The sequence below is a fragment of the Camarhynchus parvulus genome, chromosome Z (assembly GCF_901933205.1).
Source record: "Camarhynchus parvulus chromosome Z, STF_HiC, whole genome shotgun sequence".
In the NCBI taxonomy this organism is placed as follows: Eukaryota; Metazoa; Chordata; class Aves; order Passeriformes; family Thraupidae; genus Camarhynchus; species Camarhynchus parvulus.
Genome location: NC_044601.1, coordinates 33,833,130 through 33,847,535, shown reverse-complemented (window position 1 = coordinate 33,847,535; position 14,406 = coordinate 33,833,130). Strand labels below are relative to the sequence as shown.

At 38.5% G+C, this 14,406-nt stretch overlaps 1 protein-coding gene across 1 annotated transcript in view; it reads right to left on the bottom strand.

Moving 5' to 3' along the window:
• Positions 1-14,406, bottom strand: part of SHC3 (SHC adaptor protein 3) — a 51,684-nt gene that overhangs the window by 14,755 nt on the left and 22,523 nt on the right. Inside the window, exons 3-5 of the mRNA XM_030968703.1 lie at positions 8,588-8,651; positions 5,819-5,938; positions 2,632-2,685 (exon numbers count right to left, since the gene is read on the bottom strand). Coding sequence (XP_030824563.1) covers positions 2,632-2,685; positions 5,819-5,938; positions 8,588-8,651 — 238 coding nt within the window. The remainder of the gene's footprint in view (positions 1-2,631; positions 2,686-5,818; positions 5,939-8,587; positions 8,652-14,406) is intronic.

Here is a 14,406-nt window from a genome sequence, read left to right as displayed (position 1 = left end):
AGTGATAGCTAATGGATACATTTATGCCTGAGTAAATCACAGATCTATCTCATAGCTAGTGTGGGTGTGACAGTCTGAAAACACCTACTCCTTATTTCATTTAAAGCTCTGAGATTCAAGCTGACTATGACAAACCATTAAGGACCTAAGGTGGGCACATTTCAGTGTGGCTAAGTGAGAAGACCCTCATCCAAAAACTATACAGGACTTGGCTGATGCAGGAAAGTGATCCTTGACATTCAAGAACTGAAAACAAGTATGAATGAGCTATAATTTTCAGCCTGAAGACATTGCATTGAAGTGTTAAAATTTGGAGGTATTGCTGAAACTGAAAAACTACTGCCTTCAGGGACCTCTGAGAGACCTGCCTTATTAGATTTTATGGCATCCTCCACTCCAAAATTTCAGCAGATATCTCCAAAAAACAGATGTCTTCTCTGGCAGCCTGGAAACAGCCACCTGAAATTACTGTGGAGAAAAATTGTTTAGAGTATCATAGGAGGGGCTGAATAGAGCTAAAGTGGATTGAGAGCACAGCCTTGGAAGTGAAATAAAATGGTGCTGAAATGGCACGTAAAAGGATTTGGTACAGAGGTTTTTACACTCCCATATTCTGACACAGCCAGAAACTGACTCATTGCAAAGGGAAATATTGCAGAAGTATATATTCAAGCCATTCTCCAGGACTGTGGAACACTTCTCCAGAGGTTATATTTTGAATAAGATATTTAATGGTAAGGGAGTGGGAGGAAGGTGGTAAAGCTAACTGCTATGACAAATGGGAGGCAGACATCCAGAGCAGAAAGGTTGACGGGGTAGAGAAGCGATAGTCTCACCTCCTAGTAAACCAAACTCTAAAATAACTTCAAAATAAGGGAATCACTTCCTGAAGAAACATGGGCACTACATATCTAGTTTCCTAGGTCACTATGGCTTTTCTCCAACCTATTTTAAAGTCATATAAGGAGACACATTTATGGTCTGGAGGCCAGCTGTGGTTGGGAGATGCAGTTTGGTGGTGGCAGTCCACTACCAAGTAGAAATCATTAAGGGCTGATGAAAGTTATGTCTAGATGGCACTCTGATGAGTAAATAAACTTGTGAGCTAAACCACATCCTTGCATTTTGTCATCTTCAACATGCAGCCAGGACAAAGGAACTAGCTGCTTTTTGCACAAACTTGTGAGTTAAAGTTGTTCCTTACTAGACCAGAGATAAGCTTGTAGAAAAACATTATATACTCATACCCATTTTCTTCATCCCAACACCAGAATGAATTCATGCAGTAGTCTTATTGGGAACACAAATTTATAATTTCACTGTACCTTGTAGGCTCCCTTGCACCATGCAATTTTATTTCTCTGGTAGCTCACTGTCTCAGTAGTGAGATTTTTATCTCTTTAAAACATTTGGAAGAGCTTGTTTACTCCAAATCCAGAACTCTACTGCTGTTCCTCTCCTCTTTCCTAGTAAATCATTTCATCAGTGGGCAGTGTGAAATGGTGTTTCCAGGACCTAGCATTTGGGATGGCAGATGGGTAGCAAAGAATCTTCTTACGGAGGCAGGGAACTGTGCTAATCACTCCCCTGCCCACTTCAGGAATTGTTCATTTACAGCATCCATTGCAATCTGTTGTGTTTCCAAGCTGCTGTTGATCCATTTTTTTTCCCCCAAATTATTGTGATATTGTGTCCTTTTCCCTTCTGCAATTGTATTGAGCTCAGTGAAGCTATACTAAGACTAGAATTTGTCTTTATGTTTTTGGACAAAAACACAATGAACAGAGAAAGCAACAAGCATCTTCACCTTAGCAGAGTTAACTGAGAGAATTAACTCACAAAGCAGGCTAGAAATTGCCTTATTTGTAGTACATGACTGATATATGACAGATAATCACATGATGGAGAAAAAGGTACTAATTCAATTAATCTAAGTTTAAAAGCTTTCAAACCTCTTAGGTAAGAGCTCTGTCACTAATTTATATTTTCCCCATTGCTTCCTGAATGACAAATACTTTTGAAGCCCATTTATTAATATATCCTTGGATGAACAGGTTATAAAAATAAGGAAAAGCACAATAAGCAGGAATCTGCCCTTTGATCTAAATTAATAGAATTTGTAGGTGTATATCTAAAAGCTTTGTAAAACAGACGAGAAAGATCTGTGCTTTTCCTGAAAGCCTGCCTTCAACATGCATGACTGTAGCAAATATACATGCAGGCAGAATTTAGCACAGTCTTCTCAATTCACATTTACAGTTGAGAGCTGCAACATATTCTACTGCTATAAAAAGTGCAAGATAAATAACAGGATAAAAATCCATACAATGCCCATATAACTATTCTACATTACTCTGAAAAACAAAGCCCTGCTTATCAGTTACTATATGAATGCTTACAGCCCCTTGATAGTTTTTGTTACAGTCATCCAAAGGGCAGGATCTGTGAACGTTTGTCAGCCATTCCCCTCAAACAGAGCTTGATGGCAACAATCAAGAAAAATTTATGAAAGAAGAAACAGGAGCTGAGTTGTGGTTGTATTTTTCTTTTAGTAAGATGTGCTTTAAATTTTGTCACACAGCCCTCATAAAGAAGTTTCTGTGTGGGAGAAGGCTTTACAGAAATGCTTACCGGATCACCTCCAGACGCAAAGGAGATGGATTGCATATGGTGATTTGCTATGATCTGTATGGATCAGAAAGAATAAGTGTGAGTCAGATGGGTTTCTTACAGTTTGCAATTCTGATTTCAGTTTTTTTGCTTGTATGCTGGTGAAAATCCAAAATCAAGATCAAAATTACCTACAGGGACTTCAAAGAGCAGCATGATAATATAAACAAACTTAAGGATAAATGTTTCTGTTCCAGTGTTCTTTAAAATGTATCAGGATACTGCAAGATTGCTAAATGTACTCAGAACTCTAGTAAATCATACAGACCCGTCAGAAAGTGTCTTTGGAGAAATTTTAATCTGCTAAAACTCACTTTCTTTATTACAGATAATGATGAATGAAACAAAAGGTCCTATTCATCAAACCATTTTTCTGCTGATGCCACTCTGGTGAAATCAATGAAACCATGCCAACCTCTACACCGGCTAAGATTCCTAACATTGCATCCAATACCTACTGTATCATTTTATGTTTCAAACATCAACATGTTTACAATATGCAAACAGAATTTTTAATCTAGCTGCAGTATAGTATTGTGGACAAATTCACAGGCACACTCCAGGGCATTTGAAATTCAAATTGCTTATGTACAATTTGAACTAATATGATATTTCTCTGGGAAAAGACAATTTGTCCTGAACCTCTAATAAAAGCAGAACATCTCTGCTATTCTGAGAATCAATGTACAAAATCTTTTAATAATGAAATCATGTAACAACCAAGAAAGAAAAGGTCATTTGAAAGAAATTTTCACTTGATATTTGAGTCACAGAAGCCATGCCAAGGGATTCATCTGGGATGGGACAGGCCACTGTTAAGTGCCTCAGAGCATCTGACAATAAGAATTAGGATCTTAGTTCTTCACTTTGGAGAGGGAGCCACATACAAAAAACCATTCTGGAAAAAACAAAATAGGCTAGAAAACTATTCTCTATGCTGTTTCCCCTAACCTGCTTCTTAAAGACCTGAACTATCAACTGCCTTCCTTGGAAAGAAAAAAATCTGACAAAACTTCCTCTGAATCTTGCTGCTTCACTAAGTCAGAGAGAGGTGACTACTATTTGTAGTGTTTCTTAAGTGTAAAGAGCACTTCATCTTCAATAGCCCTGCTTGTCCCACAACATCCTCCAAAGATGTGGTTAGTTTTATTTAAGAGTATACTTGTAAATTAGCGTTCTGCTACTCAGCAGTGAGGATTTCCTTCTCTTAAAGGACTAAAAATGGAATATATAGTACATAGAATACATATAGAATGTAGATTATCCCAACAATAGAACTAAAGTAGTGAAGTTCTGTTATGCAATTTCATATTATCAGTATCTTGACATGTGCAAATAACCTAATCTTCTATTTTAGCATGTAAAAGAAAAATTATTTCAGACTGTCGCTAAACTAATTTTTTCCAAATTTTAAGGAAGCTGAAAAGTGCTTGAAACCATTAGTTCAAGTCAGACATTTTTTTTAATTCCACACAGCTAATTTAGTTTGAACTTGGAGTATTCCCCACCTTATCTCTACAAATATCAAAATACTGAAAAGATACAGCAAACTATCAATGCCTTGCATTGCTTAAAATAAAGCAATTCGCTAATGTTGGCATACAGCTCAGAAACCTTTTAATCTATGCCAACCTTCATTTTAAAGAAATAAGCAAAACAAAATCATGTTCCACTCATTCCTGCTCAATATGTTCACAGAACTGTTGTGCAGGGGTACATGCAGTTGCCTTCCTTCTACCACAAGGGCCAACAACCCTGGCTTGTCTTTTTTCTTTCCTTTCAGATCTGCTGGGGAAAAGACACTATTACAGAAGTTTGCAGCCATCCTCCTGTGTGGGGCCTCAAAGGACAAAGCTGCTGGGCCATGCTTATCTGCAAATCAAATCCTTGGCATAAACAAGAAAAAGGGAAGGCCACAGCCAGACCAGTGATCTCTGAGAAACCAGACATTTCCCAGGCCTGCAGCACCCAGAAGTGTCTACCTCAAAAAGAATGATATAAGAGGAAGATGAACAGTTTTGTCAATTCAGAGAAAAGGCAAAACATGTAGGGGATGACTCTTTGAAATAAATGAGTTTAACTACATTTCTGCCCAAGCATTGGCTGATGACAAGCTGACTTGCAGGGTTTGGCACTTCCTTGGTAAAGCTAATTAACATCATGTACTTATGCTTCTGATGGGGAGTAATTGTCCTTATGAAAAGCACTGCTGTGCATATTCCATAGTAAAGCTACAGACTACTGCAGCCAGCCACAGCCCTGCTCCCCCAGCCTCAGTGCTCACTGCAACGGATTGTGGTGTTTTCAAATAAGGATAGGAATGAAGAGATAAGAATGAAAACATAGTAATGAACAGCAAGCTTTTTGATAAATGGTATATATATTCTTTCTTACTTTTTAACCCTGAGGCCCCAAAGACATCAGTAGAAATTTTACTTCTATTCTCTCTGTATCTGGGCAGAAATTTGCATGTCCAAATGCAATATGTGGCTCACAGCAAATAGTACAGCAGTGGCTACGCATGTCTGTCTGCTTCCTTTTTATATATACCCTGAGCAAGGATTTTTCTCATCTCATACATCATTCACAAACCACTGCAGTGATTCCCCAAAGTCTGTCTGTACCTTCGGCACAGTGAAGAAGAAGAAATGAGCTACTTTTAAAAATCTGCCTTGTCTCTCTAAAAGACTGGCCTTTCACTGCACTGCAAAATCCCTGAGGCTGTATTTTTGGCAGAGCCTCAGGAACAGTTTGCCCTCTAAGACTCTAAATGGGAAGAAAACAACAAAATTGGGGACACACATTCAGTATTTTAGTTGTTGCTCCAAGCACACCCCTTTTATGACTCTGAAAGTTTGTAATTTTATTCAATAAGAACTCCCACAACCAGACAATGGTATTTCACATCACAGGTCTTTTAAGAGCAAAACCAATCTACCTGAAACATGGCAAGAAGAAAATAATTTACCAAAGCTGTGTTGAATAGTGAAATAAGCTAACTTCCACTATGATTATATTTTGAGTTCATTCATTTTATGACATTATTGAGGAATAATTTTGAGCAACTGAGTACTTGGCAGACAGCAAATAATTGTGCTGCAGGCTGTTCATCAAAAGCCTCACAAGTTAATACAGAAGTTACACTCACCTGTTTTGTATCTGGATTCATTAGATTTAAGCTGCTGGTGGAGATATTCAACATTATGCTCATTCCTGCAAACTGAAGATTGCTCTTTCCCAAGATGCTAGAAAGGACTTTGCTTGGTGGCTGTGAGGAGGGGGGGAAAAAGCAGATTTTTGTTCTCTGATTTATTTTTTTTAATGACCTTCATTGTATGCAGGGTTAGTGGTGATCTTAAAGGCTTCTAAAAAGTTTATGACTTTTCAAAGATCATTAATTTGCAACAGCTGTTTTCCTCTGGAAATTATTTCTCATTTATACCACTACTACTACTACTACAACTACTACTACTAATAAATAATAATAATAATAATGATACTAGCCAAGCAGTTCTTCATATACTCTTCACCAAAAAGAAAAAAATGGGGGTTTTGTGAGACAGCACCAGTGTTATCATCACCAAGGGACCAAGTAAGCAGACTTAAGATGAATGCCTTCAGTCAGTATCTTAAAACAAAAATGTGCTTGTTCTATAAAAATAGCTTCAACTCTTGAAATTTGCTGTTTGCTCTACATCTACTGACTGTTCTACCCCCTTGCCACATGGAAAGTGGGACTCCAGTGACACCGATGGAAGGCTCACAAAATGGGATACAGAGTATTATGGACTGGATGGCCTCTAAAGGTCCCTTCCAACCCCTAACCATTCTGTGACTTTGCTTGTAGACCTAAGAGTAGGTTAAAGCCAGATATAGACAAATCAAACCTCTTTATGCTGGGGTAAAATATGCATCTAAACATTATCAGAGAATAAGTCTATGCATGTAATACAGGGGATGTAATAGTATTGATAACTTTTATAGGCATTTCAGCAGCTCTTAGGAGATATTGCAGCAATAGAAATTATGCTGTCAAAGCAAAATTCATAAACTTCTCACCTTTGACAGCTATTGGGAACCACATATCTGCGTGAGAGCAGCCACATTCAAGTAACCACAGCCTGTGAAAAACAAGGCTGCCCAGCAGTAACAGACCAAGCCCTTTAACTTGCTCTGCTTGCACTGGTGAATATTAGTGCTGGTCATTAGTAAATAAACACAAAATTACTGGAGACAGTGTCTTCTGCCACTATGTTTGCACTTGTCCTAAGCTGCCTGCAAGCTTAGATGGTTTTGTTCCTAGCAGTCTGGACACACTTGAGCTTCTGCAGTCCTGCAAGTTTACATACATTTCATGTTATCTTCTTTCCCTTCTGTTTAACTGATTAAAAATACACTACGTACATACTGCTCCTATGTAACATGTGCTGCACTATTTCAACCCTTTCATGTTACAGAGCTAGTACTTCATTAAATTCTCTTTTGAACTAACTCTTTTGAGTATCCCTGTATCTCCTCTTTCCTTAATCCTTTATGATTCCCGAGACATGCCTAAGGATTACCAACCCATAATGCAGGTAAAGTGTGAAAATTTGGCTTCAGGAAGTACATGTCACCTTAACCAAACTGATATGCCACTAGTGGCAGAAACATCATGAATGTACAGACCAGCAAAAGACACATGCCTTTGACATTTATCTGAAATTCTGTTGCTCTTTTCAAAAACTTATAAGCAATGTTACTTTTAAAACCTGTAATACAGAAAAGTGTTTCACTAGTCACTTGGAACTCTGTTTAACTTATTTTTTCAACTACATTTTGTGTCATTTTGCTTTCCAAGAAGAAAGATACTTTTGTCTTTACTTTCAAATTTAAAATAAAACGCCAGAGAACCAAGAAATGCCAATGAGATAAATTTGGTGGAGGTGCAACTATAGCCTAATTTCTGACACAATTTCCAATCACACTGTGACACATGTCACATATGACTGATTTTACCAGCGTATGATTCTCCATTGCAAACAAATGGCATTTCATGGTATTCCTTTCTGCTGAGACTCTGCCTAGATGGTGGAGCAGCTGGTGAAGCAGGCAGACCTTTTCCTTCACCTGCACATTCTCCTCCTCTGCCCAAGAACACACACAAGGGCTATAATTAACTACTTTCTATGCTTCTTCCCTTAGAAATAGCACCACATCCCAGCTTTGCTTGCAGGTCTCTGGAAGAGACTGTTGAGAGCCATCAGTGCAGGAGCTGAGCCAAGGCTTCCTCCTCTCCCTGTATGAAGACTCTAACTCCCAGCACACAAATAAAAATAAAAGCAAGGTAGTAATGATGTCAGGTACACGCTGGACTCACCATCAGCACTGGGCACTGAGCATCAGCCACACGTGTTTATGGAAAAAGCAGAGGGAACAAAGGATCACCCCATATGCTCTTTCCATTTCCAGAAATCAGTGATAACCAAACTCTTTACATGTCATCAGTATACCTATCTTTCAAGGACAAATCTAGTCACTTTCAAAACTATGTATGTTTTGGGCTTCTGCTGTATCTTCCAGCACCTATTTCCATCATTTACTCATGCATTTTATGGAAAGGCATCCCATTTGTTGGTTTTAACTCTTCCACCTGCAATCTACAAAAGAAAGAAAGTAAAAGGAGGAGGTTTCTATGGAAGGAACATAAAGGCACAATCTTCATCCTAGATGTACCTATATTTTCAGATGCGTACAAAAGCAGATCCTGACCAAAAGGGCAAGTGACAACATACAGTGAGTAAAAACAGCCAATACTCTAAATGATTAATCAACTGCAATTCTCAAAGCTGCCTTAAAGTCACCTGCCTGCTGTGCCTGGTCTCCACTGTGCTGTACAGACAAAATACAGTCAACTGCACTACAAGAAAAAAAATACCTTTCGTTTCTTGAAGGCTCTTTTGGCACCAGGCATGGCTTCACAAACACGACTGATTGCTTCCCTGAAGAGACAGAAAAAATCTTTATGGCAAAAGAAAGTGTGGGTTTCTACATTACGCTTGAAGTGCACTGGAGAGAACAGTTTCAACTGTATTTCTGTGCACAAGTGAGGATAGTTAGCAGGTCAGTTAGCTTTCCTCTAAAAACGAAAATGTTTTCTCACACTATTAAAAAGACCTTTTCTCACTATAAATTAGAATATTGCTCATAATACCATCCTTCCAGTCTCACTTTTGTACATTGGTTAACACCTTCTTTTAAAAAAAATGTTTCTTTTAATGTGAGAGTTAGAAAGCATTATTTTTCTTACTACTATACTATGCACTTTTCCAGTCAGAGCAAAACCACCAGGATTTAGACAGTATCAGAACCCTTGGTAATATGGACATTCTATACAGTACATGGGATGTACAACATTTTAATTTATACTATTTCAATACAGTCTGAGTAGTTTATTAGTGGTCTTACATTTATATTACAGGGAATATCATTGCCTGAAACAATATTTTATTTCAGTTTTAACATTGCTTCATTCTTCCCATCACACTCAGGTTAACTGAAAGAAATGTATGTCCAACATGGATTTGAATCTATACCCTTTCTTGGAAGAGTAACTCTACATCACAAAAACTCTTGAAATCATGCTGCTCCAAACAAATGTTACAGTTCCTTTCAGTATTTAGGAACTTATTATCTGAATGGTTAATCTGGTCAGTCTTTAGAATTTGCTCCTGTACACACACAGGCCTTCCCTCTGACCACTAGGTACAAGGCTTTAATAGGCTTGTCCCACTGCAAGACAGAATGGTTTCACAGGAGTGAGCAAAGGTGACTCCCAACTTTGTTTAACTATTTCTTATATGTATTGAGACTAACAGCAGATTATATTTAGAGCCCAAACCATGCAAATAACAAATATTTTAAGCAAAAACCCCCAAAACACAAAACAAAACCAACCAACTAACCAAACCAGAAAACAAAAGAATGGGAAACAATGAACTACAAGATAAAGAACAGCCAAAATAATCAAAACCTTGAAACATCATCTAGATAAAGACATAAATGATATTAACTTTATGCTATGTGCTGTATATTCCAACTCTGCACAGGATCAACAAGTGAGTCAGGAGAACAATGCCATACATATATATCAGCATTCAACTTGCAATGGCTTAGCAAACGTGACAGATTATATCAGGTGGTAATCAGTAACTGATATATAGTCATGCCTTTAGCTTGGACCCAGTTCAAAGTTGGAATCACCCGGAAGAATCACGTTTTATTCGTTTGGGGAGATGGGTGGAACACACCTTGAAGTAGGTTTACAGTCCTGCCATTCTGAAGAAGCGTGAAATTTATAGTGAGAGATGGTTAAAAAATCTTCCAAGCACACTATGTTTTCTTCAGGTCTAGGGGAGAGGTGGTTTGTTCCCTAACTTTTGCCTTTTTTCCCCCTACTACATCTGTTTATCTAATAAAATTGCCTCTCACTACAAACCCTGCCTTGCATATGCATTCAGACCATTATAGCTACAATAACCCATTTCACAGTTCAACACCTGTATTTAGCTCCCACCTTCACCACATTTTTTTTTACTCCAAACAAGTGTTTTAGTTAAAGTAATTACTAGATTTTCTTACAGAGCAAGTAAAAAGCAGTTGGTTTAAAAGAACATGTCTGATGCATCTCAGAAATAAAGCACAGCAAGCATCAGACAGTGATCACCATAATACTGAGACAAGGGTAAGCAAATAGTACACCTCTCATATGAAAAATTCACTAAAAATGCTTTTCTTTGACTCATGAAAAACAAGCAGACATCATCTTTTACAGAGTCATCCTCACTGGCTACTGAGCTAAAACTTGTGGTTTCCCATCTCTTTCTTTTGCTGAAGCAAATCCTTTGGAGGTAATAGAATGGGAAGTTCAGGCCAGTGGCAGTCTCCAGCCCACTTCATTCTTTCAGACCCGTGCCTCTTGCTTCACCAGGTGTGTGTCTTAGTTTCCCAGGCATTTTGACTGCAAGCTGCTCTCACAGAGATCATCAACACTTGTCACCTCTTCGTCTATTCCAGTGGTTCAGCTGGTACACTGAGATACCTTGTAGGTTTTGCCTCTCACAGAAAGGACTTGGATTTCTGAGATAAGTGCTTGAGGGATAAATTAGTCTATCATTTCCTTTCTCTTCCTATTTGCCCCCATCATCTTCTCTCTGTAGTGGCAGCACAGAACTTAGAGAAAGACAAGGCGATTTTCAGGCCACCGCACCCAAAAAAACCGTGTGCAATCTTGTTGTTTTTCTAGGGCAGGTCTTGTAGGAGTACCTCTCCTATCTGCTAGCTCCTGATAACCAGGCATTAATTGTGTTACTCAACAGATTCATCTGATTCAAGGACCTTGTTGATCGAAACTGCCACTTGAGATAGGAGTGGAAATAACTAGGTGAAAAAGCTGAAACTCAGGGCAAGGATTCACAAGGCAGCCTTGACTACTCCTTGCATGCTCTGTCTTGGCAGAGCAGAGAAGACTTTAAAAAAAACCCTAATAAACAAAGAAAACCAACCAACCAACCAACCAATCAATAAAAACCCCAACCCAACCAAAACTCCCCCCCTAAACAAAAAACAAAACAAAACAAAAAAAAACAACTGGGCTACACGTCCTCTCACTCCATAAGAGAGCACTATACAGTTTCCTGCTATCCGTCTTCCTTTTGGTAAAATATCTTGGTTTTACAGAACTCAGTGTTCCCAAAGGCTGTGGGAAGACTGGGAGTCTTTGGGTTTTGAACCTCTATGAATACTAAATCTATTCAAGCAACTGCAGGGTTCAAGTTAACAATGCTTTTAGTGAAAATGCTGGGAACTTCAGAAAACATATTCATAGAGCAATTCTGTGTAATCAAGGTCAGAGTGTCCTGGCAGCAACTCTTTGCATGCCTGCAACAGAAGGCACAGTACTTTTCCTGCGTGGGAGTTAAGGAGTCTAAAAGCAGTATTTGAAGAAAATAAGAAGAATAAGGACGACTAAACATCTGTCACTGCACTGAATATGCATTTTATCCAAGGGCCACCCAAATGCTTAGAGGAATGGAGCACCTTTTCTATGATAAGAGGTTGAGAGAACTGGGATTCCTCAGCCTTGAGAAGTGAAGGCTTTAGGATGAACTAACAGCCACCTTCCAGCAGCTGAAGAGAGCCTACAAGAAAGGTGAAGAGAGACTTTTTACAAGAGCATTTAGTGATAAGATGATGGGAATGGCTTCAAACTGAAATGGTAGGTTGAGACAAGATATTAGGAGGAAATTCTCCACTGTGAGGGAGGTGAGGCACTGGAACAGGTTTTCCAGAGAAACTGTGGGTGCCCCAGCCCTGGAAGCGTTCAGGACCAGGTTGCATGGGGCTGCGAGCAAGCTGGTCCAGTGACAGGTATCCCTGCCCATGGCAGGGGATTGGAACTGAATGGTCTTTACAGTCCCCTCCAACCCAAACCATTCTATGATTCTGTGACAGTTCCCCAGTCAGATAGCCAGATTGCCTAGTGATGTTGAAAGGATGGCCTAAAAACTTCTTTTCAGCTTGCACTGCTAGGAAGGACAGGGTAGATGTAACCACTTTTTTTCAGCAAATCAAATTTGAAAATGCCTCAGCAGCACAAACACCTGATATACAAATCAAGCCCAGGAACAGGTATTGCCACTAGGCTGAGAGTGCCATCACCTAACTTGTGCATGGAAACCCTTGCCTAAGGAAGGCAAAACCAAAAGTTCCGTATATATCTGCATGGCTAGATATTGCACAATTTGGGAAAGCTGGATGTGATTACATTTGTTTCCGTTCTAATAGGAAAATTATTTGACATAGACAGATATTACACCTTTCTAAGCCGCATCCTGCTTCATTAGCTAGGCTCAGATAAAAATCAGTGTAGAGTTATGCTGATCTCTTGTAAAATTAGTTATTGTGCTGTCTGCAGTAAGGACCACATGCTGAGTTCCAAATCTGCCCAAGAGTATTTTCTGCTTTGCAGATGGTCATACTGTGGAGTCATTTTCTTGGCACAAAACATGTTGCGTATTTTGAATATAATTTCAGCATTCAAGTGCATTCAGTAAAAAATCACCAATATTCATTTTCTGAGATTGACCTATACTGCTTTAAAGTGGCTTGACATCTGAGAAAGAGGAAAGGACATTTTACATTGCCATTTAGTTCCATTAAAAAGGCTAATGCCCTAGTATCGTTCATAGCTTTAGTGATATTTTACTCTTGTTATACAAAGTAGTCCACTCTGGAAGTTCAAATGTGTTCCTCTATGAAACATCATCACATGAAAATACTCTCCATTTTTTGATTGTGCTGTTCCTGTTCTTAATTATTTAATTGATTAAATCCCAGACTTCTGGAACTCATATTTGAGGGAAATTACATACACATAGAAAAAACACAGATTTTCTCAGCATATTTGAAAAAAGTAAAACCATCTCAAATAATGAGATAAGAAAATGTGACTACATTTTAGTATGAAATGTTTTGTTTCAAAATATTTAAAACCTATTAATACTCTATTTTTAAGATATTCTAGTGTCCTGTAGTTCCCAAGTTTACTTCTCCCCATCTCAAAAGCTTAGGACTTCACAGGCTGAGAAACAGGCAGCAAAAGACTGACTTTTTAAATGGAAGAACTGTTCAGAAGGTTCACAGTTATTTCTTAACAGTACTAAGTTCCTGTCAATTTTAATCATTACCAAACATTGTAGCAGTATTTGCTGAGGAGAAACAAAGTCTGTATTAAATTTAAAAATAACTTGCTTCTGAGAAAATAATTTAAAAAAAGAAACAGAGACCAAAAATACATTTTGAGAAGTCTGTTTAATAATTGAAATACTTTTTGTTCATCTGCAAAACAGGCAAAATGAACATGCGCTGTCTGAAGTAGCACAGGGGACATTGACAACCTCCAAAGACTAAATCAGTGTTTGACAGCAGATTGACCATGTCTGGAGGATGCAAGGCTAAAGAAGTAGCTAAGGAGAATGAATCAACAGTATGGAAAGAAAGGGGAGGCTAACTGTGGTGAAGATGCACCTACTGCCACGCATCCAGAGTACCACGCAGCAGCATCCCTGAGGGGAAACCCCCACAGAAACTGGAGCAGAGACCAAACGATGCCACTTGTTACCATCCTGACCAAAGTGAAGTCTGTCTTCATGGGAAACCTGGAAGTAAACTTTTGTGGAATAAGGTGACATCAAGCAGATGTATTGTGCAAGCTGGTGCCACTTGTAGAGCATGGAGACGACTCTTCTTTTTCTTTTTGTCAGCTGCCCATTCTGTTTCTTCACATGGAGTTTTCTCACATGTAGAAAATCTAAAAGCAGAAAATAAAAGGAAGCTGGCCAACTTAATTTTTGCTTTAATGAATAAATTTTATTGTGGTTGGCTTTGAATACCACATGTCATTAGATATGTAGTATGCAATCTATCTAATGATAGCTACTCTTATGTTCCTGCATCTTCAGTGTGAGACTTCCATCAATCTCCTAAGAGAAACCAATGCAGTTTGAAGGACTCTTTTGGTTTCATTGGCAAAGAAACGCTTTATCCATTGGTATGTTCAGTGCTCTGTTCTCAGTATTTACAGATGACCTAACTTTTTAAGGAATATTTGATACAACTTCTTTAAAATTTATACCTTCTTCCATAACATGCAAGTAAATTTCAGAAAACCCAGTCTCATTCATCAGCAACATAGAA